Source organism: Rhinolophus sinicus, linkage group LG12, assembly GCF_036562045.2.
Source record: "Rhinolophus sinicus isolate RSC01 linkage group LG12, ASM3656204v1, whole genome shotgun sequence".
Classification (NCBI taxonomy): Eukaryota; Metazoa; Chordata; class Mammalia; order Chiroptera; family Rhinolophidae; genus Rhinolophus; species Rhinolophus sinicus.
The window spans coordinates 50,567,817-50,592,681 of NC_133761.1; the positions used below are offsets into that span (position 1 = coordinate 50,567,817).

General features: G+C 39.7%; 1 protein-coding gene across 7 annotated transcripts in view; it reads right to left on the minus strand.

Annotated features, from left to right (window-relative positions):
- PLD5 (phospholipase D family member 5) overlaps nt 1-24,865 on the minus strand; it is a 233,198-nt gene that overhangs the window by 60,770 nt on the left and 147,563 nt on the right. For 6 of the 7 annotated variants that reach the window (XM_019746839.2, XM_019746842.2, XM_019746840.2 and 3 more), the window contains one exon: nt 10,819-10,930. In XM_019746839.2, coding sequence (XP_019602398.2) covers nt 10,819-10,930 — 112 coding nt within the window. Of the gene's footprint in view, nt 1-10,818; nt 10,931-24,865 lie in introns of those variants that run through there. The other variant, XM_074316805.1, reaches the window with a different exon arrangement.

Genomic DNA, 24,865 nt, shown 5'->3' on the forward strand with positions numbered 1-24,865 from the left:
AAAACTTGGTTCCATTCCAAGCACAAGTAAAAACAAAGGAAAATTTAGGCAGTTGGACAGGAGTTACTAACACAACTTAAACAAAACACCCAACACCTCAATTGTTTCTTCCTTTGAAAACCAACAGTTTCAACATTTATTCTTCCTCTTTGAGAAAAAAAAATCACAATGTTGTCTTCCATTCCAAATAAGACAGTAATCGGTTTCTTTATATCCCAAATTATCACGGAACTCAGAGGAGAGAGTTTCTTCTTATATTCACGACAGCCAACCTTGTCTTCAAGGACAGGGCTGTAAGTCCTTAAGGGACTCATGGCTGTAAGTCCCCTAAGTTCCCATGAGTTCACCTGCTTAGATGTGCCAGCATCTGACAGTCACTGATTCCTACTCTGGTTTATTCCTTTCTCAGCTCCAAATTCCACCAGTAAGTCTAACCGGAGATGGGAGGGGAGGAAAGGCAGTGGAAGGAAGGCTCGAGAAGAAAATAATTTTATGTAGACCGAAAAATATTCCCAAACTATAAAAACTGAAAACTGGCAGAACTAAAAGGAGACAAGTTTATAATCACAGTTAGAAACTTGTACACAACTCCCTGGATAACTAATAGAACAACCATAAGAAAAAAAATCAATAGAGATAGGGAGATTTGAACAATTAATAAACTTGACCTAAGTAACATATATAGAACACTACAACTAACAAATGCAGCATACATATTCCTTTCGAGTAGAATGGAATGTTTGCCTAAATAGACTATATGCTGGGCCATAAAGTCAACCTTTAACACAGTTCAGAGCATTTAAATATTACAGAGTATATTCTCTGGCTATAGTGAAATTCAGTTAGAAACCAGTAACAAAAAGCCAACTAGAAAATCTCCAAGTGGTTGTAAATGAAACATTTCATTATTCCAAGTAATGATGGGTCAACAAAGATCTCAATGGAAAATACAACTTTAAAAATTGTATCATAGTAACGAAATATCAGTATTTGCAGAATGCAGCTAAAGTAGTGCATAGAGGTCTTACAGGTAATATATTAGACAAGAAGAAAAGCTGAAAAATCAATCACCTAAGCTTCCATCTCAAGAAAAATTTAACCCCAAGAAAGTAGAAAGGACAAAATATTAAACATAAGAGCAAAAACTAATGAATAAAAAAATGCATTATAGAGAAAGTCAAAGCCAAAAGTTGAGTTTTGAAAAGATGAATAATTTCATAAATTCCTGAGGAAAGTGGTCAAGAGAAAAAGGGTGAAGGCAAAACCTAGCAATATCAGGAATGAAAAAAGAACACCATGCAGATATTAGAGACATTAAAGAGACCATAAGAGGATGTTAAGAACAACTGCATACTAATAAATTTGAAAATTTAGATGAAGTAGACAAATACCTTGAAAATTACCTAATTAAGTGACACAGGAAGTAACAGAAAATGAAGTCCTCTCATAGAATGTTGTAGGAATTAGAGGATAATATATGTACCACATTTAGCACTGGTCTTGGCATATGTTCAGTTCTTGATGAATGACTATTATTAGAATTGCTACAGGTAGGAACAGGGTCATGGAAACCCCATGTGGTAATAATTAATAGTGCAGGCTCACAGGCCACTGGCATCATTTTGTATCAGGGGGAATGACATAAGAAACAGGTGTGTGGAATTTATAGGCCAAAACAGAGCCCCCTGCACAGATGAGATATAGGAGGAGGAGATGGCAAGGTGGGTGCCCAGTGGTGAGAAAAAGGCAGGGGCAGTTAGAATGTCACACTGACATGAAAATATATGTGGAAAATATACCAGCAACAGTCTTAGAATGAAGGGAATGAATATATAAAGGAAGGATATGTACAACGTTTGTGTTACAGTTCTAACATGAAAACCTGTTCATTTGCCTTAAAAATGATAATAAAAGCCTTAAAATGAATACATAGCTACCTTCGCTCATGGCTTAAAATATTAATTCTTTTGATGTTTCAAAAGTAACTTTTCTTGAGTTTAAAAGTATGACATGTATGAAAGACGAATGCACAAAGAATGTACCTTTTCCTGACCAAACCTATGAACAACTAAATGTATAAAAGGGACCAGAAGATGAAGAGAAAATTCAGGAAGAGATGTCTATTGCCACAGGAGCCTGCTGTCTGTGTAGGAGAGCCCAAGTCAGTCTTGTCCAGAAATTCAAGTCAGTGAGTATTTATTGAGCATTGGTAGTTCTATGTACACGGCAGGAAATTCAATTCAATTCAACCAACCGAGTGCCTTCTAGTTCAAGGGATGATGGAAGAGGGGCGTGGAGTTTTGGGAACTCTCCCTGTGCTAGCTCCTGTCCATTCTGGATCTTCTGCAGACTGACGCCTATCTGCCGCCCACAAAAGAAGAAGTCAGAGGCACACATCAGAGCTCTTGGGGATTCTTTCCCTGCCTGAGGCTAAACAAGTGATTTAGTACATCCTGACATTATTCTGTAAAAGACTCAATAGAGCTTTTTCTGTTTTAATCTGAAACACCATTCACATCCCATGTACTTCTTGGATTGTAAAACTAATATGTAAGTTCCTCCAAACCATGATGTTTTTTGAAAAGCCGATGTACGCGTATTTCCATTTCCTGGTTTTGATGTGATTGAGGAGACACAGGATCAGCTGTTCTGTGTTCCTTAAATCTCCCAAACTCCTAGACCATTTTCCAAGTCTCACAACAAATTTAGATTGAACATGTTCTCTATTTGAGATGAAATATATGCATATTTTATATGACGTGGCGTGTCAGCCTGTGGTTGTGCATGGACTGTCTTGGGATATACAGAGAATGCTCATCAAAGCCATTCTTTATGATAGCATGGACATACCCTCCATTTGCACCCCTCTAACCTGTAGTTTAATATGATGGTGTACCCCTACAAAGGCGCTTGACTAGGAGGCACTTAAGCTACCCCAAAGTACTTAGACTGTGGCAGACTTGATCCAGTAAGGACTGGTCCCTGATCGTGGAAACAGGAGACACATGTGGTGACAACCAGGAGGCAAAAGAAAGCATCATCAAATGAAGTTATAGAACATGTGACGCGGATTAGATACTGATAGGAATTCCTACATGGGGAAAACTCACTGTGTACTTAAGATAGTAAGAACAGATTCACCTTGCCAAGTGTGGGCTTTAATGAGTGCATATACACATAAGTCTCTTATAGAATCAAGGGTTAGAGACCAATTAAGCAGATGAGTATAACCAGGGTGTGATTGCCGCCTGCCATCAAAGAGTAAGGTGTTGGGAGTGTCGCTTCTTTTTGGAGAATGGGCTGCTAAAAATTGAGTATAGCTCACCATTGTTCTGTGATTTCAAGAGTCAAGACACCAGTGTCTCATAATGCCTTAGCAGCTGGTCATCCCGTCTGTTGGATGCATATAAACTTCTGAGCAAGGAGCTGTCCTGGCTCAAGACATCTTTTCCCAAGTGTGGTCTCAGGAACAACCAATCAGAAAATAAAGTTCTAGCTGAAATTCCACATCAGAATGAGATGACTACCAAACTTAGAAATTCAAATGGAACTCAGAATCTTCATCAAACTTGCCCTGTGCCCAGCACTGTGCCCTGTGCCCCTCCCCCTCCTCCTATTCATGTAGGTCCTGCCGCTGGCTTGTATCTTAAGGCAGTGTTTACAGAATTGACAACCCACCCCTTCCTTCCTTGACAGCATTTCTCCTCCATAAAATACGCTGAACTTTTTGGAAAAATACCTATCGTGTGCCAGGTACGGTGTTAAATACTTTATATGGGGTATCTCATTCACGTTCAGGACAACCCTATGCAGGAGTTCTTATTATTAGCCCAATGTAGAAATCAGGAGACTTAACTTTTGAGAGGTTAAATAACTCACAGAAGTCACCCAACTGGCAGACCAGGGCCACAGTTCTACTCTAAAATCTGAGCTTTTAGCCTACACCCAATACTAATGTAGAAAAGACACCACAAACACATGCTATACAATCTGAACCTTTTCCCATGTCAGGGGCTATTCTCCCTCAATTTGATTTCTGAAGAATGATTGGCATTCCATCATGTGGCTGACCCACAGTTTACACACTCAATTTCTTTCTAGTTTTAGGAACTATGCTGCAGTGCACATATGTGTACGTAATCTTTGCGACCATACCTCTGAGCAGCTGTGGGGGTAATCAGAAGGTAACAGGCTTGGAGAAGAGGGGAGGGCAGCAGTGGGACCCCATTCCACATGAGTTGTTTCTTGGCTGAGGCCATGGCCATCTAATGGCACAAATGCCATCATGCTGCCCAGAACCTCTGGTCTTGCAGCTTATCACGTTGCTATAGTTATAATAAAGGCACTTATTGAACTATTGTTGTCTTTGGTTCTATGTAGTTATGTGGCTATTATCCAGTTATTTTGTATTTATTAGTTATTTTACATTTGGTTATAGCTATTTTGCATGTACCCTGTCCTCAGGAGGAACCATAATTTATGAGTTTCCTTAATAATTCTGCAAAACCATGTACCTCACTCAAACCCTTTTCCAAGGAGAGTTGAAAAATAGTCAGCAAATAACCATGAGCAGGGTAGACAAACAGTAATACCTACTTTTTTGTTGAGAAGGAAATCACCTAATTCCTCTGCCTAAGTTTGTATTAATTACCCTTAGGAACAAAGGAAGAGCCTGGCACACCTCAGCAAACCACACATCCTCTTCTAAGTCTCAGTCCCTAGCCCATTGCCCAGATGGGCAATTGACTACATGAAAAAGGACATCCAAAATAAAGTTCTTATCTCTGATTTCCATAGGAGCTTATTAAAGAAACAGAAATGCAAACCAAAGTAGTTTAAATTATGTCTTCCCTTCAAAAGACATGTTTACTACTTCCTATCAGAAGAAAGGTAGTATGTATTTTTTTACGAAAATTAGCATTTCTATAGCATTCATATTTCCAAAATGCGTGTAACATCATTTACTGATTAGCATAACATTTGAGAACCATCATAAGCTTTAAATATAGGGAAATCCGTTTTTAGTAAATTCCTCTTAGTAAAGGGAGTGTTATCCCCTCGTCACCCTCAGGTCTTAATTATGTGACACAAAACTGCTCAGCTCTTCTAAATCTGATTCTAAATTTAGCAACTTGCCACATTGCCTAGTTCCTTCCACGGAAATATAGAATGCTCAATGTTATAAAAATCAATCTCAGTCTGAAATCTGGAAAATCTGAAAGCTGCTCTATGTGATGCCTCACACACCCACAGCTTGGGCTGTTTATTCAACAAACACTAGTTTATTGCCTACACATGCCAGTCTCTATCTTGCCCTCACTGAGATTAAAGCCTAGCAGTAGAAACATGCATTACAGTCTGGTGACTGCCATGACAGAGGGAAGCCCTGGGGGCTCGTGGGAGGGGGCATGACTCAGATTGGAGGGATGTGGGGAAGCCTCCCAAGAAATCTCAATGAGGGTTGTGGAGTACTTTATCTGAGCTGCCATCTGAGTTCCAGATTATCCTTATTATTATTATTTTTAAACCAAGTCTGTCTCATTTCTCCAAAGAGGACATACAGATGGCCAATAGACTTAAGAAAAGATGCTCAACGTCACTAATCATCAGGGAAATGCAAATTAAAACCACAATGACAGATTTCCTGTTAAGATGGCAGAGTAGGTTAACACTGTGCTTGCCTCCTCTTACAACCACATCAAAATTACAACTAAACTACAGAACAACCATCATTGAGAATCTCCTGAAGTCTAGCTGTATAGAAGTCCTACAACTAAGGACATACAGAAACCATGAGGAGACTGGTAGAAGGAGCAGGGACGTGGAATGGGCTGGTCCCCATCCCCACATGTGGTGGTTAAAAATCAGGAGGGATAGCTTTGTTGCAGAGGTCCCCGCTGAGGAGCAAGGGGTCTCAGCCCAACACCAGGCTCCTAAGCACAGGGTTCCAGTGCCAGGGAGAGAAGTCCCCATAACTTCTGGCTGTGAAAACCAGTGGAGATTGTGGCTGAGGGAGATGGAGGACAGCTGGAATCCCAGCACTGCTCTTAAAGGGCCTGTGCAAGGACTTACTTACTTGCTCTGAGCTCCAGCACTAGGGCAGCAGCTTACAAGGCACCAGGGATATATGGGGAGGAACTGAATTGTCTGGCTTCAGAGAGAGGGCTGGAAGGCCAGCTTTCTTTCAGACAGAAGTGCTGGCAGAATCCATATTCCTTTGTTGAGTCCCCTCCACCCCCCACATAGTGTGCAGATGCAGGCAGCTGCCATATCTGAGTCTCCATCAACCTGGCTAACACCATTCATCCACCCTGCCCTGGTGATTCCCGGAGATCTTGTCCAATCCAACTTGGGGACCCACCCAAGCTAAATTCAGTGGCTTTTCCATACAAACAGCCTGTCTTGGCTCATGCTTCAGACATCCCTAAAATCTGTCAAAGGTTCACAAACCCCAAACATGCAGCATCTGGCCTCAGCATGGCCCAAACTTCTTGCTGAGAAGCCCAAAGCACCACACTAGCAGCAACTGGATTTGGATGGCAACTTAGCATCTCTGAGGCACATCTAAGTCTAGTGTGGGTGGAAGACATCTATGGATAACTTTGTGACTCATGCCTGGTGGCTCTGGGCAGGGCACAGGAGGCAGCTGAATTTGGCCTGTAGCAGGACACATCCCAGTGGGCTCTGAGGCCGGAACACCTGGTGGCCAGCTTCAGATCCAGCCAGAGCACCACCACCAGGCTGCCTCCACAGACAACACACCCAAAGGGCAGACTGGGCAGGCACCAGAGCCCTGCTAAACTGAATCCTGCTCTGTAGGGTCAACCCTGGCACAACAGTTCCTCCATTGTAGTCACAGCCAGTCCTCAGCCAGAGGATCAATCACACCAACTGATGTGCAAACAGCAACCAAGGTTCAACTACAACAGGAGGGCACAAACAATACACACAAGGGAAACACCTGTAGCATGCAGCTCAGGTGACCAGGGAGGTTGTGCCACTGGTCCCCACATGACACCTACTACATAAGGCCACTCTACTAAGACCTGGAGACATAGCAGCCCTACCTAATACATAGAAACAAACACAGGGAGGAAGCCAAAATTGGTAGACAAAGAAAAAGGTCTCAGATTAAAGAACAGAACAAAGCTCCAGAAAAAGAACCAAACAAAATGGGGACAAGCAATCTACCAGACTTCAAAACAGTGGTTACAAGGGTGCTCAATGATCTCAGGGAAAACTTCAACAAAGAGACAGGAAACATAAAAACGGAGATAGAAAATATAAAAAAGAACCAGTCAGAAATGAGGAATACATTAACTGAAATAAAGAATACATTAGAAAAAAGCAACAGTAGATTAGATGAAGCAGAGGACTGAATCAACAAATTAGAAGATAAACACACAATCAAAAGAGCAAAAAGAAAAAAAAAAAAAACAAACCCAAAATGAGGATTGTTTTAGGGGCTCTGGGACAATTTTTTTTTTTTTTTAATCATGATGGAAAACTTCCCTAACCTGGCAAAGGAAATAGACATTCAAGCCCAGGAAGCACAGAGAGTCCTAAATAACATGAAACCAAAACTGGTCCACACCAAGACACAGCATAATTAAAATGTCAAAGGTTAAAGACAAAGAGAGAATTCTAAAAGTAGCAAGAGAAAAGCAGTTAGTTAGTTACCTATGTGGGAGCTCCCATAAGACTGTCAGTTGGTTTCTCAACAGAAACTTTGCAGGCCAGAAGCGATTGGCACAAAATATTCAAAGTGATGAAAAGCAAGGACCTACAACCAAGATTATTCTCCCCAACAAAGCTATCATTTAGAATCAAAGGACAGATAAAGAGTTTCCTGGACAAGAAAAAGCTAAAGGAGTTCTTCACTACCAAACCAGTATTACATGGAATGTTAGAAGGACTTCCTAAAGATGAAAAAAATAAAAAAATATGAATAATAAAATGGCAATAAGTAAATAGTTATAAACAATTACTTTAAATATAAATGGATTAAATGCTCCAATCAAAAGATAGGGTGGCTGAATAGATAAGAAAACAAAACTCTTACATATGCTGCCTATAAGAGACTCACTTCAGATCAAAAGACACACACAGACTGAAAGTAAAGGGGTGGAAAAAGATTATTTCATGAAAAGGGAAACAAACAAACAAACAAACAAACAAAAAAGGGGGTACCAATACTTACGCCAGATAAAATAGACTTTAAAACAAAGACTTTACAACAAGAGACAAAGAAGTCCCCATTAATCTCACCTTTGGGTTTTTATCCAAAGAAACCCAAAACACTAATTTGAAGGGATATATCCATTGCAGCATTATTTACAATAACCAAGATATGGAGGCATTCTGTGTGTCCATCAATGGATAAATGGATAAAGAAGAGACAGTACATGTATGGACAATTAAGTTTGCAAATCATCCTAGAAAAAGTGCTACATACCTCATTGCTGAATATCACTGTGGTCACCTTCGAAGTACTCCCCTTGGGAAGCCATACACCAATGCCAGCACCTAGTTTACCCTTCAAAACAATTTTGGAACTCTTTTTCTGGAATTGCCATTAGAGCTGTCACATTACCCTTGATGTTCTGAATGTCATCAAAATGTCTTCCTTCCAATATTTCCTTTATCTTTGGGTAAAGAAAGAAGTCATCAGGGGGCAGATCAGGTGAGTAGGGAGGGTGTTCCAATACAGTTATTTGTTTACTGGCTAAAAACTCCTTCACAGACAGTGCTGTGTGAGCTGGTGTACTGTTGTGATAAAAGAGCAATGGATTGTTGGTGAAAAGTTCAGGTCGTTTAACTTTTTCACACAGCCTTTTCAGCACTTCCAAACAGCAAACTTGTTAAGTGTCCAGTTGGTACAAATTTGTAATGAGTAATCCCTTTGATATCAAAAAAAGGTTAGCAACATTGTTGCAACAAGTTCACAAACTTAATTGCCAGACCTCATATATTGTACTCTCTCTCTCTCTCTCTCTCTCTCTCTCTCTCTCTCTCTCTCTCTATATATATATATATATATATATATATATATATAAATATATATATAAATAAAAGTCAGACAGGCCTACCATTGGTACCTAGGAAATAGCTATAAGAAATTAAGGTCCTGATTATTGCTCCACTATTGTAAAGGAAAATCACTTATTTTGATTATAACTCTATTATACATTGACAGAGCCTAGGTTGTAATATAGACACAGACCTGTGAAATGCAAATACTTCCTTCTTAATGAGAAGCAGTGACTATAATGAAGCCTTAATTCACAGCTTACAGTAGAAATGTAAAGAAGCCTTCATCCATAAATTCATTAATAGTTATTTCCTATCCAATGTAGCCAAAATATTCAGCAGCTCCTAAGAACTCTCTAGTCTTAACTTTTGGTTGAGTTTACAAGATTTAGAATGGGGATGGCGAGGAACAAATCTGTGGCTGCACAGCCAAGAAGTTACAGAACTCTCAGGCTCCCACGCTCTCTTCCTAACTCATCTGCTTTCTGTTCTTCTTGGATAATCAAATAGAAAGGACATGCAAGTAGACTCCACAAGAAAACGTATCTGCAAATACAGGTACCCAGATTTAGCCCAAAGTAATCTGTTCCTAGAAATGTGTTCCATAACAAAGTTTCAGATAGTGGGGACACAATTTTGTATTTTTTTTTTTTTTTTTAAAGATTTTTATTGGGGAAGGGGAACAGGACTTTATTGGGAAACAGTGTGTACTTCCAGGAGTTTTTTCCAAGTCAAGTTGTTGTCCCAATTTTGTATTTTTTAAACAGGAAAAGTCACAATCCTTTGTAATCCATGTGGATTGTATCTGTCTATCCACTGAAGTAGGTGTTTTCTAGGTTTCCAAAAATATTATGCTGTGCTCAGGTAGCATAGTGAAGCTTTTCAGAGCTAGCATTCTCTCCTAAGTTTTTTTATGCATAGAAAAAATAATATGCATGGTGGTAGGTACATGTGCCCATACTAATATGAGAATGTAGGGAAGATGACAAGCAAAATGCCCAGTATGTTTAAACAGCACCAAGGTGAGATGTAATGCCGTAAGATGAAACACTGACACTCCCTGAGGCCAGTGCCTTGCCCTCCCTGGGGGACACCCAGTAGCTGGAACATTTTTTCCCTGGCTCACATGTACTGATTCCTTCCAGAGGCTGATAGTTTAGATAGTAAATAGAGGGTAAACATTTTTGTAAATCAACAAAAATATTTGCAAGTGAGAGTTCAGTTAGCCAAGATGATAGCAAGATGAAGAAAGTTATTTTAGAATTCCTCTCAGTCTTCACTGGTTTGTGAGACAAATTACAAAGTGGCTCATAAATGATGCTCTTTTCTGGAATTATCTTGAAAGTCATGAATCAAGCAGCGTTCCCTAGACTCCCACATCTGACTATAGCCTTTTAAAGTCTATGGAGCAGGAGGAGGGTTTCCCTTTGATGAGCAAGAGAAAAACAGTAATCCAATGTTTGCTCTGATGGGAAGTGGCTCTTTTCTCTAATTACACTCATTGAAGTGTTCAGAGGGGGAAAGATTCTTTTTTCTAGTTAATTATCATTTAATGGCCAGTAGATTATTTTGCATATACGAATATGCAACAACACTATTAAGAAAAAATCCCAGTAGTATTGGTTAATTAGTTCTTTCATCTAAAAAGCTTTAATCAGGCTATTTTTCAAAAAAGAAATAAGTATACTAAGTGAAATGTGTTGATTATAAAGAAATTATGTATTAAATGAAATTAAAGTATCTTAACAGAATACCAGTGGTAGAGTAGCATATCAACCTTGGCCTTACCCTTTAATTTCAAGGCTTCTAATACCTTTGAATCAGCTGTTACATCACTCACTAGCTTGATTTCAATATTTTGCGAAGTCAGTTGGAGCAACTTTTCGAAAAGACGTTGACCCTAGAAAAAAATATTCAGAGACAAAGAAAGTCAGAAAACCTAAATGTATGCTATTTTAAATAGGCATACATAAACTTATTAAAAATTAAAACCATTCATTCAAATTTTAAAAGGAAAGCAATTGGTATTCATGGAAAATTCCATCAAAGTGGCTTATGTAAATAGAGTGGTAGCATGAGCACAGATTACATTATGTTTTTCTGAGTATTGTATTGTGCAATTCAACAATTACTGCAATGATAATTTCAATGCTACAGTGCAAATTTACCATTGTTTTACTTTTTTATGAACTCTGAAGTTATCTACACATGAAGAGGCAGCAGAGAACATTAAACAGTTATATTTGGGTCCAGAGAGACCTGGATTCCTGCTGGTTTTCCAGTTTATAAACTGTGTTTGTTAATCTTACTGATCTCTAGGTTTTTCTCACTAATGTAGATATTAGTATTTACTTTAAAAGGCTTTGTGAGGATTAAAAGGGTCAGTAGTATGTAAGAATCCTTTAATAGCTCTTATGGGGGGAATCATGGCTACTTATCAGTGATTTGCCTGAATTTACCTTCTTGTTTAAAACTTGTCTTATTGAATTCATTTATGCTCTGACTAGCATGTATAATTGTTAGCACAGCCTAAAAATAACTGAAATTAAGAAAAAACACAAAATGAAAGATTTTTTAAGAAAGATTTTCACAAGCATATAATTTTTACAGTAAATTTTAGTCTCAGGGACTCTGGATAGTGACAAATCCATAGACATTACATGATCTCAGTGGATTGCAACATTATCCTGTTTATTTTGCCGTGTGTGTTTTCCTGGACTTCCTCTTCTTATCACAAAAGAGAATTTGTTTTCTTATATTGATTGTTCAGTATTTTGTTATTCAGCCACAAACTCAAATGCCTTCAGGGGCCAGACAGGCAAACAGGCTTTGGTCTTAACAGCCCCCACGTGACAGACTTTTATCTCCCTTCGATAAAAATGGACTGTGTACAGAGAAAGTTTTTGGAGACTGAGAAGAGAATGGAGGACATGTGGACGTAGAGCTGTGATTCCTGCAATTCGCCTTAGAAAGGAGAGGCGCCCAAGAGGAAAACCCTGAAGCTTTGAACTGTTAAGGGGGAAGGAGGTGGGTCACCTGTGCTAAGGTGAGAGCAGCGGGGAGTGTCCGGCAAAACCCAGCCTTGCTCCAGGGCGGAGCGGGCCCAGCACAGCCGAAGCTCCGGAATCCGTGGGCGGTGGAGGAAGACCAGGGTTTGCACGCATGTCATGGTCAAGTGCAGAGGCTTCCTTTTCCTTTAGGTACGGTAAGAAAGGGGAGCTCAGTAAAGTACTGGGCACCCAGAGCCTGGAAGCAGCCTCGCCACAAACCGGGTGTTCCCCTGTGCTGACATTGTAAACAGCCTCTTTCAAAAGGAAGGGTAGGGGAGAGGGAGGCAGAGAGAAAGACACAGAGGAAAGAAGGGTGGGGGGCGGTGGCGGATTTGCTGAAGGGTGGGGGAAAAACTGCTGATTTGCTGACTTCAGGGTCTGTGTAGATTTCAAACTTACAGTGGAGAGCTGAGGTCTTGGGCAGTGAGAGGCTCCGCTAGCCTGGGAAGGAAGGTCGACGCCTGTGGCTTTGGGGTTGTCCTGCAGACAGTTATCTATTGCCAACACCCTCTTTGTCAGCCACGGCACTGCTCTGAGTTGGGCATGTACTCTTGTCACACAGCCTTAAAGGCTTGGCGATGTCTGCATGGCTCAGACTCTAGAGCCCAGACCTGTGGTCATCACAGAGTCACATAAATTGTTTGTGTTTGTCTCTTTCACACAGAGAAAGGGCTTCTTTGCTGTGTGTGCTTTGTGAGACCCCATGGTGAGTGAGCCAGTATTTTCAAACAGATGAATTTCTTTTTTCTCTTAGTTAATAATATATTTACCACACACGAAACGTAAGAGATCTTCTAACCTGTCTGTATTTCTGGCTCTGTGCCTTAAACTGAGTCCCACTGTGGTATTTCTGTGAGATTTAAAATGAAGAAGACCAGAATTCTCAAACATGAATGAAAATAGAAACTCCAAAATCTCCAGCTCAGTAGACTGTCATTTAAAAAGCGTATTTTTACTTGTGGCATGTCCTAATTACTTACACCAAGGATTCTTAAAATTTTTAATTATAGTGCTCACTGTAATGAACTTGGGCTGGAGGTGGAATTTCTATTGAATTTCCCCTTTTTCGTATCTTACCTCTCTGTCCACACAGTTTTGCTAAGATATTCAAAATGTAATAACTTCCAAAGGTCTGAAACACCTACTTTATGCAGAGATCTGCAGTAAGGCTCAAGGCTTTCTGAGTTAAATTGACTCATCATATTTTCATAAAGGAGTAACAAAAGCCCCTTAGCTTTTAGACATCAGCAGTATAAAAACTTGCCTTTTCTAGTGAAAAATATTAGCCAACATTTCCAACTTAAATAAATCATCTTGAAGATAGTCAGTGGCTCAGGCATGTTGACCTACTTTAAGCCAATTTTTTCTGATGTCTGCAAAAACTTTATGAGAGTCGGGTCCTGGAGAGGGGGCTGTACCCCAAGGTCAGAGATCTAGCTCAGCCCTTCTATAACTTTGAAGAGGCTGCTTAAAGCAGGAAGCTCTTCCAATCCCAAGAGAGCTAAGGTTAGAAAATACCACTTGTTTCTGTTGTTCCAACACAACTGGTTGAGAGGATAAAATCCTGAAATATGTCGTGAAGGGAAAAAACAAAAATACCAAAGAGAAATCAAAGAAAGTCAAGCTTCATGGATTGATTCTGGGGGTTACATAGACTATGGTGGTGGTTTTCAAACTAGTTTAGCAGTTTAACTCTTTGTTCAAATGAAAAGTTAAGCTAAACATCTCTTCAATCCCTCTCTGCTCTCCTGTACAGAATCCCCAGGGTTCCACCGAGCACAACTTGAAAATATCCAAATTTGATCCCTTCATCATACTGATATAGATAGAGAACCATCAGGATACTGACTTTGAGAATGTCAGAGCTGGAAGATACCTTTGTGATCAAGCGTCTACCAATCTCATTTTATGAATAAAGATACCGAGGCCTAAGAAAATCAAGTGATGTAAGGATGGTCACACAGTGTAGTTTCCGCTACGTGACCATTTTGTTGGGTTAAAGTTGGGAAACGAAGGGGTATTCTGGGAAGAAAGCTGCCTCCAAGTCTCTCCCTCTCTTCCACTCCCAGCTCTGGTGTCTTCAATTCTGCTGAACTAAGCAGTTCTGGGGCTGGAAGGCACTTGAGTGGCTTCAGAGTCAGGTTCTGGGGAGGCCAGGTACCTGCAGAGCCATTTTTAGCCCCACATGACTGTCCAGTGCTGCATATTCTCCACGAGGCTGGGCAGGAGCCGAGACAGCCACCCTAGGCCTGGGGCTGAGAGAGGAAATACAGAGGGGGGAGGTGTTCTCCAGTTGCCCCAGTGGGGAACTAGTTAACCATCTAATACTGCCCCTCCCTCACCTGAAAGGAAGAAGCCATCAATAATTTGATAAAGTCAAACATCAACACATTAAAGGGGAGCCAAGAAGAGAAAAGATCCTTGAACCCGACTGACACCTGATGATATGGGCTACTTGAGAAGACAGAACTGGAGAGAAAACACAGTATAAGTACTCAAGGACAGTCAAGTATGGCTGGGACTAACATTCTACGATTTTGGAACGAAATTAAAGCAATAATTAAAGAACAGCATGGCCACTGTTGAGGCACAAATTAGTGGCCTAAAGACCAAATGAAAGAAATATCTCAAAGTGTGCACACGCACAAAAACATAAGGGTGATAAGAGCTTAAAGTGAGAGATAAATCAAAGAGCAATAGCATATGGTTAACAGGTATATTAGAAGAGAAGAAGAGACAAAATGATTAAGTTTGCAAATCACAAAAGAAAAATTGTTCCTGAGGAACAATCTTGAGGAAAGACCTACCTCTACACATTGAAAAGATAATTGAAGATGGAGGCAAAAGTAACGTGGAAAGATACATCTTGGCACATTGTGCACAATTATCCAACACCAAGGAGAAACAGGAATTCTTACAAACTTCTTGCCAAAAACAAAACAAAAAAGTTACCCATCAGGGAAAATGGATCGGACTGGCATGGAGCTAACCACCAGTGACACTAAGCTAGTACATCGTGGCCACAGATTGTGGAAGAAAGAAGACTAAAACCCAGAGTATTTAACACAGCCCAGGATTTTACCTGCCTAGATGAAATAAATACGTGCTGACATATACAATTTAGAGACTATATTACCTACATAACCCATGCAAGGAGTATATTTAAGGAAGGATTCTAACCAAACAGTAAATAACATCAAACACCATCAGGGAGGGTTAAGGGGAGAAGACACAAGAGATGAGCAATACGATACGGAGATGTGTTTGATGTACTTGCTGAATAAAGATTCTGGAAATAGGAGAGACACATTCCAGGGGCAGGTCAACTGGAATCTGTCATGTGCATTCCCATTGAGGGTGCTATTACTCTAATGGGGCTGAGAATTGGTTCTTGTGTGTGTATTCCTCTTTTCATGACTAAAACACAGACATACATAGAGTAAATATGTAATACTTTCTGTAGTATACTTTCATGGTGGGGCAAGAGTGGGAAAACCTTTTTCTAAAAAGGCTCCTTAGTAAGGTGAAAATGAAAAGAAGATTGAGAAACCCTTATCTACAACTATAGGATAAAGGATCTCAGTAAAAATTAGCATAAGAGTTGGGGAGGGAGTTGAAATGTACTAGAAGAGAAAAAGTCAGCCATTATCACACTAGCTAACTATATAAAGCAAACATTAAGAGAAATGTAATTAAAACACTACCACAATATAATATTTCTAAATCTGTCTCTCAAAATTGGGCTGATCTAATAGAAAATAAATGAGGATATATGAAAATTAAATAATACTACCTATAAACTTGATTACATGTGAATATATATGTATATAATTTATACATATATATATCCTCATTCTATATATCAAACCCCTCAAAACAGTTTTTAGTTGTTTGCGAAACATTTATAAAAATCCTATAACTTCCATTAAGAAAAACTGAACAAAAGTTAAAATAAGGTATTCCGCAGGCTTCATTCTCTGCTCATAATCTAACAAAATGAAAAACAGACCATTAACATATAAGGCATAAAACAAATCTTATCTACTTGAAAATTGAAAAACTTACTCTTAGATTATCCTTACATCAAAGGACAAGAGAGAAGCGATGTTTTGTATTCTCTAGAAAGCTATGACTAGGTGAGTACTCCACAGCAAAACCATGAAATGAAGCAATATCTTGTGTCAGAGAGAAATTTACAACTGTAAAATGTTTCCAGTGTTATAAAAAAGAATATACCACAAAGTCACAGTAGTCACATTAATGTGGTAGAGGCATAGGAATGGAGAAATGGAAAAAGAACTTAATAGAGAATCCGGAAATGGCACACACGTAACTTTTATCAATAACAAAGGTACTACTTTAATTCAGCCTAAAAAAGAGGAAGTGGTTTAATCTCACACAAGTGGAAGGACCCTAAGATTAAACCACACAGAAAAATATATTCTCAGGCAGAATAATGACATACCAATATTTTCAAGAAAATCTAGGCACCTACATGTACCATTTTAGAGTTGAGGGAAACCTTGTTCAACCTGTAGGATGCTAAATGATGACCCCCAAAGATTTGGGTCCTAATCTGAAGCAGGTAAATGTTACCTTACTTGGAAATAGGATCTTTGCAGATGTGAGTAAATTAAAGATCTTGAGATGAGATTGTCCTGGATTATCAAGTGGGTCCTGAATGCAGTCACAGTATCCTTATATGAAAGAGGACGAAGGGGATTGGATACATCCAGGGGAGGAGGTGATGTGAAGATGGAATAGAGAGATTTGAAGCTGCTGGCCTTGAAGATTGGAGTGACACAGCGCCCAGAAACTGGCAGGGGCAAGTCATGGATCGTCCCCTAGAGGAGGGATCCTCCCCTCCACTGAGGGAGCGCTGCCTTGCTGTCACCTGGGTGTCAGTCCAGTGAAACTGACTTAAGACTTCTGCCCTCTAGAACTGGGAGAGAATAAATTTCTGTTTTTTAAGCCACAGTCTGCATTTAATTTGTTACAGTGACCACAGGAAACGAATACACAAGCTAGATATGTAGAAATAATAAAAGACAATACAGACACACTGGAGGTGCCAAAAACATGTATACAAGTGGACACTTTGGTCAACGTTGCTCAAGCAGTAGTTTGTGATAATCAGAAGTATCAGGACACTGATGATAACCCCACTTTGAGCACCTCTTGTAATTGCAGAAGTCAAACGTGACTTGTATTCATCCTCTTATTGGTATATATTGAGTATGACAATTTTAATACAGCTTTCCTCTCTTAAAATGTATATACTTTTTTTGGCACCCTCTATAGATTTATAAAAGTTAAAAACAAACAAACAAACAAACTAAATATATATATATAGCAAAAGACACCACAAGTTAATGAAAAATAGTAAAAATGTGGGATAAATGCTATGCAAATGAGAAATGAAGGGTTAACAGCTGGACTCTATAAAAATATACTAAAAATTAATAAGAAAAGGCCAATAGCTCAAGCAAATGAGGGCTAAGTATGAGAGTTGGCATGCCTAAGAAAAGGGAGCCAATGTGGCTAAGACACATAAGGAGATGTTTTATTTAGTCAAGGGAAGCATGAAACAAAGCAATAAAGAGATCTCTTTTGTACTCAAAGAGACTGGAAAAAAATTCATGAGTGGCAACATTTACTTTTGTCAGCAATTTGGGAAAAGGTACTTAGACATATTGCTTCCTTCCACTCAGGAATCTACACCTAGAAACCTATCCCAAAGAAATATAAGCACACAAAATGTGTGTGTGCGTGTGTGTGTGCACGCGTGTATGCACATGTGTGTGTATTTATGATTCAATGAACATGGAAAAATGCAGGCTATATCTCAGGTATACTATTATCTTACTTATGTATACTTATGTATATACATACATGTAAAGTTTCAGTCAAAATAAAAAAGGACACATGACTTATTAAACATAGTGAACATTTGATGATACAGTCACAAGGAAACAAGATTAGGATTTATTTTAAGCCATAGTGCCTTTTTGAAGCAATACACTTGCCTTGATTTTTGTTTTCTAATTTGTGTCTTAAGCGACAAGACCACATATACATGGGTCCTCTCTTGGCTCAGTTTGCTAGTTTATTTAACCAACTAGTTCAATTACCTGTAACACTAATCTTTTACTTACTTATATTTACTAAAATTTTCAGTTTGTAGATATATAAAGTTTGCCAGGGACATAAACATCAATATATTATTTCCTTGTATATTTGTCAATGTCAACTTTTATTCACACAGGACAGTGTCTTTTAAGCAAATTCATTCAATATATTTGTTTTTCAATCAAATTCATTCAACACACTTACTGGATGCCTACTGTGTGTTGGACATAAATGATAAATTAGCAAATACAGCCCAATGGGTCAGATGCCAGGATGAAGGAATTATAGGTTTAGGGGAAGACGTAGCAGGGGCATTGATAACTCAGCCTAAGGCAGTCAGGGAAAGCTCCCCAAAGGAAGGAAAGAAAGAAAAAATGTTTCAGGTGGAGGAGACCTGCGACAGACAGGTAAGTAGGCTCTTGTAAGCCAGGATGAAGAATTTGAACCTCGTCCAGAAAGCAATGTGGACCTCCAGAGGATTTTACATACGGAAGGACGCAATAAAATGTTTGTTCTGAAAAAACAAACAAGCCCAAAAAACCAAACCAAGCCAAAACAAAACCCTGACTACAAATAGGATAGAGAATAGTACAGGGCAAGACTGGAGGCTGAAAGAGCAATGAGAAGGTTGGTGGGCAGTTTGGTGAGAGAGACATGACCCGAGAGTAGTGTCCATGGCAACCCAAACAATGGAAGAATCCCAGGTATTTATGAGCTAGCTCAGTGATGAATTTGATTGGCAGGCTTGGGCTTGAGGGAGACAGTGGAGTTGGGGCTGGTGGCCAGAGTTCCCAGCAGTTCCTGGGGACATGTCTGTGGAATATGGAATTCCTCATCTGACGACAGAAGATGGCGGCCATTACATCAGCTCACAAATATCCTGAGGTCATGGATCTATCACAGCTCAAAACTGTGCCACAGGCCTAGCAATTAGTAGAGAATGCCGGCCTTTTGGGCGGTGAGCGACAAGGATTGCCCGCCTGATACCAGCAGAGAGTACCTGCTATGCAGGTGAGCAGGCTGCCAGGTTCCATCCCATTAAAGGATTAGCTCTGAACAGTTAATCATCAAGGCCTTGCCTAATGATGGTTAGCACAATTACAGACCCCGTAGGTATGAACTCAGCCATCTCTGTCAGGGGCAGATGAAGAGAGATGAAGGAGCTCGCCGTGCCAATAATGAGCCAGGAAATAGCAAGGAATTTCTATCAGGAGCAGCACGCTTGTAGCAGGGCCCAGGGAAACCAGCTAGGAAGTAGCTTTGGGGTTGTCCCAGCATCGCTCTGGCCACAAAGGGCAGGTCGACGATGTGATGTTGGCAGTGCCACACAGCAGGGCCACTCAGCCTGCGGACGGCGCAGCTATCAGCAGGTCTCTGCAGAGGATGGGGAGGTGACGGGGGAGGAACCCCAGGACGTGCGAAACACTCAGCTCGTCCAGTCACCAGGTGGGCAGAGGCCCCACACAGAACGGAGGCAGAACTCCCCCTCACTCCCCACAGTCCAGCTTCCCCAGGAAGTACCCATGAGGGTGCCCTACGGGCTCCCTGAAAATGCCTGGTCTACAAAAGCAGCTCAGACTCCTTACCTCGCTACTTTCGAGAATGAATCCTGGCTGAATGAGCCAAAAGCAAACATTTGTTTTGCACAGAGGTATTTACTACAGCAGAATTTATTCAGAAAAAGAAAAAAAAAAGAAAGAAATAGCTTATAAGCTCCATGACAGAGAAATTCAATTTGGTGAATCCACTACATTGTATATTATGCAGCCAATTTAAAACTAATGTTTACCAGTGTTTCTAATAACACAGAAAGGTGCTTATGGTGTAATATTAAGTTCAAAATTACGATGTAAATTTCATTATATAATATGAGCATCTGTATGTAATTCTGCATAAAATATCAAACTATTAAAACATTTTTTGTTGATGGTCACATGGATGATTTTGTTTCTCTTCCGTTTCTCTGTAGTTTCCAAATTTTCTACAGTAAGAAGTTATTACTATTGTAATGAGAAAAAAAATAATCCAAAGTATTCTTTTAAAAGGAAAGTTGTAAAAATGAAAATTGACTATAAAGAAATAGAAAATGCAGAGATAAAGGTCTAGGAAGTAAACAAAACTAAGACAACTTCCAAGAAAAGTCATTATTTTGTCCAAATAATTGGGAAGGCTATCTTTGGGTTCATGATTTATTCATGTCTATATGATTGGATTTAAAAAAGACGTTGAACTCTTGCTAATCATAGTGCTTACGAGTTTATATCAGAATGATGATTTCCATTGGAAATATACTGGAAAGCAAGCAAGAACATAATTAGGACTACTCAACAGATGGGGAAGCAGCAGCAATTTACCAGGAAAGAAGGGCGCTGAGGGAGGACAAGAATTGACAGGAGCAGCGAGGGGGGCTGAGCTACCCACACAGAGGCCACTCTTCTCCAGCCTGCGGGTTGCCCTCCAGGCACTGCCGCCCTCCCACCTCTGTTTCTGCGCCTCCCCACCATACTAGGCACTGGCACAGGGTGGGGAGGGGTAGGGACCATTGATTATTTGATTTTGTATCTCCAGCAACAGCACAGTACCCTGTCAAATATTTGTTCAACAAAGACACGTTCAAAATCATTTTGTGGCCATGTTTGAAAAGGGAGAATGCTAGTTTATAAGCATTTGCTGAGTGTTGACTGCGTATAAGCATTTGCTGAGTGGAACAGGGAAAAGATGCTGTTTTGAAAGAAGGGGACATCTTGCCATAAGGTTATATAATGTTCACGCTGACACTGCACTAGTTTTCCTGAAATAATATTGAGCTGGGAGATGAGAAGACTGAAATCTGTTTCACATCCACAAGCAATCTCTTCCCTTCCTGGTCATGTGCCAGACAATAATGACACAAGAATTAATATGACACAGGCCCTAGAATCCAGGGATGTGGAGAATATTCAAATACAAGTTGCTGCCCTTTTATATCATCGTTGGGAGCACAACCGCAATAAACAGGATTAAACTGAAACAGGTTAAATTAGGATGACAAATTGGTGGGGAGCAAGGGAGCTTATTTTGAAATCTATAAAAATCAAACAATGTTTATTAGACTAGGTTGGTTTAAGGCAGCGATTCTCAACCCTGACTGCCCAATGGTTCCCAAAATCATCTTTTTAAAAGCATTAAAGCCTGAGCCCCACTTTAAATATTCTAATTAACTTGGTCTGGAGTGGGGCTGGCATCAGTATATTTCAAAATCTCCTTAGGTGGTTGTGACTGACAGTCATGATTGAAAGGTGCCAAACTGGGGACGGGAGGTGTGAATTTACCTAAAAAATATGCACATTTTATTTTCTCCTTTCTTCAGCTAAACCCTGAAGAACAATTTGAATTAGTATTCTGGGCAGAATTATCTTAACCTCCTTTAATAGAAATTGAGATCATGATGGACAGCTAAAAATTATTCCTGCTCTAAGATTACATAGAAAGTTAAGTGTCCAGTAAATTTGAAAACAAATGTTCTGCAATAGGAAAACAAAAATAAAAACAGCAATTATCTTTTATGAGCTCCATTATTTGTTGTTTTACAAACATTATCTAATCAAACTGGATAAATTGAACCAATGAGACAGGTATTATTATACCCACTTTGTAGAAAATTGAGGATAGTCAGGGTTATGACATTTGCCCAATGTGACCACAACTGCTAAACTACTGGTCATGTCAAATGTGTTTGACGCCCAACCCTATGGTCTTTGCCCTGCAATATATGCCTCCCAAATGATGCTGCTAGCTTCCTATTCTACAAAACCAAGCTCTACAGACTGAAAATAAATAGAATAAGAATAAGCAATTCTCAACTGGTCTAAATCACAACAGTATGTATTCTAATTATATTTTTCTTAATTCAGACATGTTTTATTTTTCTCTATGGTCCTGCAAAAAAAAAAAAAAGTAGCCATAATATAATAGCTCTACATCAAAACAAAGGGTGAAATTGTGTTTTCCATGTTGTATCAGAATATCCTTTCTCTGGGTGCTTCACTCCAACGTACTAATTATAATAGGCTCAAAGAAGTTCAATTATTTAAAGGATTCAGTCTCCACCAATTATGCTTATCTCCTTTCAGGAAAAATGAAAAGCAGAAACTGCTGTGATTTTATTATTTCTGGATTATTAAAAAAATGTAGTAACAAAAGAAATTCTAATTAAATATTTCATGACCAGGCCATAAGATTATTGGGCATTTTAATCAGACTTTTACATGGGAATGATATTGTCAAAAAGTGGATTTTTCTGGGTTTCAGAAATAGCCCTGTGTTGCAAAGTAGATGCTGACTGTTTGCATGCTGAGTAAATGACAGTTTCCTTCAATAGCCTGGAGAGGGAATGGAGACCCACCTTGGGACAGTAGGGATGGGAAAGAAAGGAAGAGTGGGCTAAGGGAGCCATTGTAGATGGAGAATTAATAAGATGGTTAGGATGGGGAGCGAGGGGTGCTGGTGTGTGCAGAGCCATAGCTGACTCAGGCAGACCACAGGCTTCCTGAGGATGGGTAGGAGGCATTGTGGGTGGAAAATATAAAGTGATTATAACAGAAAATGTTAATACTATCACTTATAGACAAACAATAAGAATGGCTGTGAACCAAACATGACAAAGAAAAGGTTGATAAGTTAGGTAAAACAAAAGCGCTTAGCTGTTGGTTAACCTACATTGATAGGGTCAGTTATGAAGAATATTGCCAGTAAGGAGTGAGTGGGCTTTTAAGACGGAGCCTGAAGACCTGAGTCACACATGGATGCGGCAGCAGCCTGAAGCACAATGGCAGGGTGTATTCCGCTAGCATCAAAGTTAGTCCACTGAATGTTGCCTAGTCACAGGGCTCTTCAGTTATAAAAATACAAACACCAGGAAGAAAAAACCAATAGCCAACCAACCGACAAAAATCTGTAGTGGCTGTAGGTTTGAGAAGACCATGTTACTTCTTACGTATTCAAGATTCAAGACCTCAGTTGTCCAGACGCATCTTTATCTCAAGGACATCAAATTCAAATTCTCAGCAAATACAGACTGGGGTCGTAGGTTATTTTTTTATCCAATTACACAGTTCTAAGAGCAAACATGTCACAATCTTACCAGATAACAAATGTGATGGTCAACTAACTGTATGTGTCAAGTGGACTAGGCTGAGACGCCCGGATAGCTGGTAAAACATTTCTGGGTGTGCCTTTGAGGGTGCCTCCTGAAGAGATTAGCATTTGAATCAGTAGACTGAGTACAGATCACCCTCATTAATGCCAGTGGGCATCATCCAAGCCTTTGAGAGTGTGAGAAGAACAAAAAAGCAGAGGAAGAGTGATTGCTCTCCGCTTGAGCTGGGACATATCCATCTTCTCCTGCCCTTAGATTAGCACTCTTGGTTGTCCACATTCAGATACAAACTTGTACTCATCCCATCAGCTCTCCTGGTTTTCAGGCCTTCAGACTCTAGCTGAATTACACCACTGGTTTTCCTGGGAATTCTCAGCCTCCATGATCGCATGAACCAATTCCTACAATAAATCTCTCTTTTCTCTCTCTCTCTTTCCCCATATATATGAAGAGATAGATATAGAGGTAGATATATTTGACATATGTATATATATATATATATATATACATATGTCAAATATATCTATCCCTACCTATAGCTGTATCTATCCTATTTGTTCTGTTTCTCTGGAAAAACTTGACAAATATAACAAGTTTTCCAGATAGTGATTGATAAAGAATTTCTGGACAAATGGAGAGGTAAAAAAGCTATTTTTAAGCTTGTATAATTCTTGTGAATGAGGCTTTTGGGTGGTGAGGGGATGGTTGGTCCGTCCAGATCTTCACCAAGGCTGAAGTGGCCCCTGTTTCATCAGGAACAGAGCAGATACTTCTGAGTGGATGTGTTAACCAAGAGCTGCCTGAGTCGATGTGTGGGAGCAGGACTCGGTGTGCACATAAGGATTTGTAATTACTGAATCCAATGAAAGTCAGAATTCCATTTGTAATGATACCTTGCCGAATCCTTTCTATCCACCCAGAATCTCACATTTATAGAAATTATACTCCCTTTTAATTTTACAAGGTAACCATTCCAGTTTCTAGCACAGCATAAGGCCGATAATAAGAACTCATTATTCATTAGTACAATTAAACTGACTCGAACTAGAGTCGTGGTATGAATGTGAATGGTAACATTCATGATAACAATAAACACTTACATAGACACTGAAACAGTCACACCCTCTTCTAAACTCTTTACATATATTAACAAGTTAACCTGCACCACAACCTATGAGGTAGGTTCTGTTATCATTCTGATTTTGCTGATGAGGAAATTGAGGCACAGAAAGTTCAGTATCTTGCTCAAGGTCGCAAAGCTAATGATAAGAAGAGAAAGGAAACCTGAGCTCCATTTCTGGCTCATTTCCACAGCCTTTCTAAGAGTCTGCCAGCACGTACTGTGCAGAGACAGGATCCTGGCTTGTACTTTCCAAAACGACCTCGTCTATCACTGAGCTTTCATACATGCCACTCACTAAACCAAGCAAATACTGCTCAATTTTAAAAATCATAATGTTTCAAAATTAAACAACTGTGATGTACATACCATCAATTGGAAAGCACGGCTCACCATAGA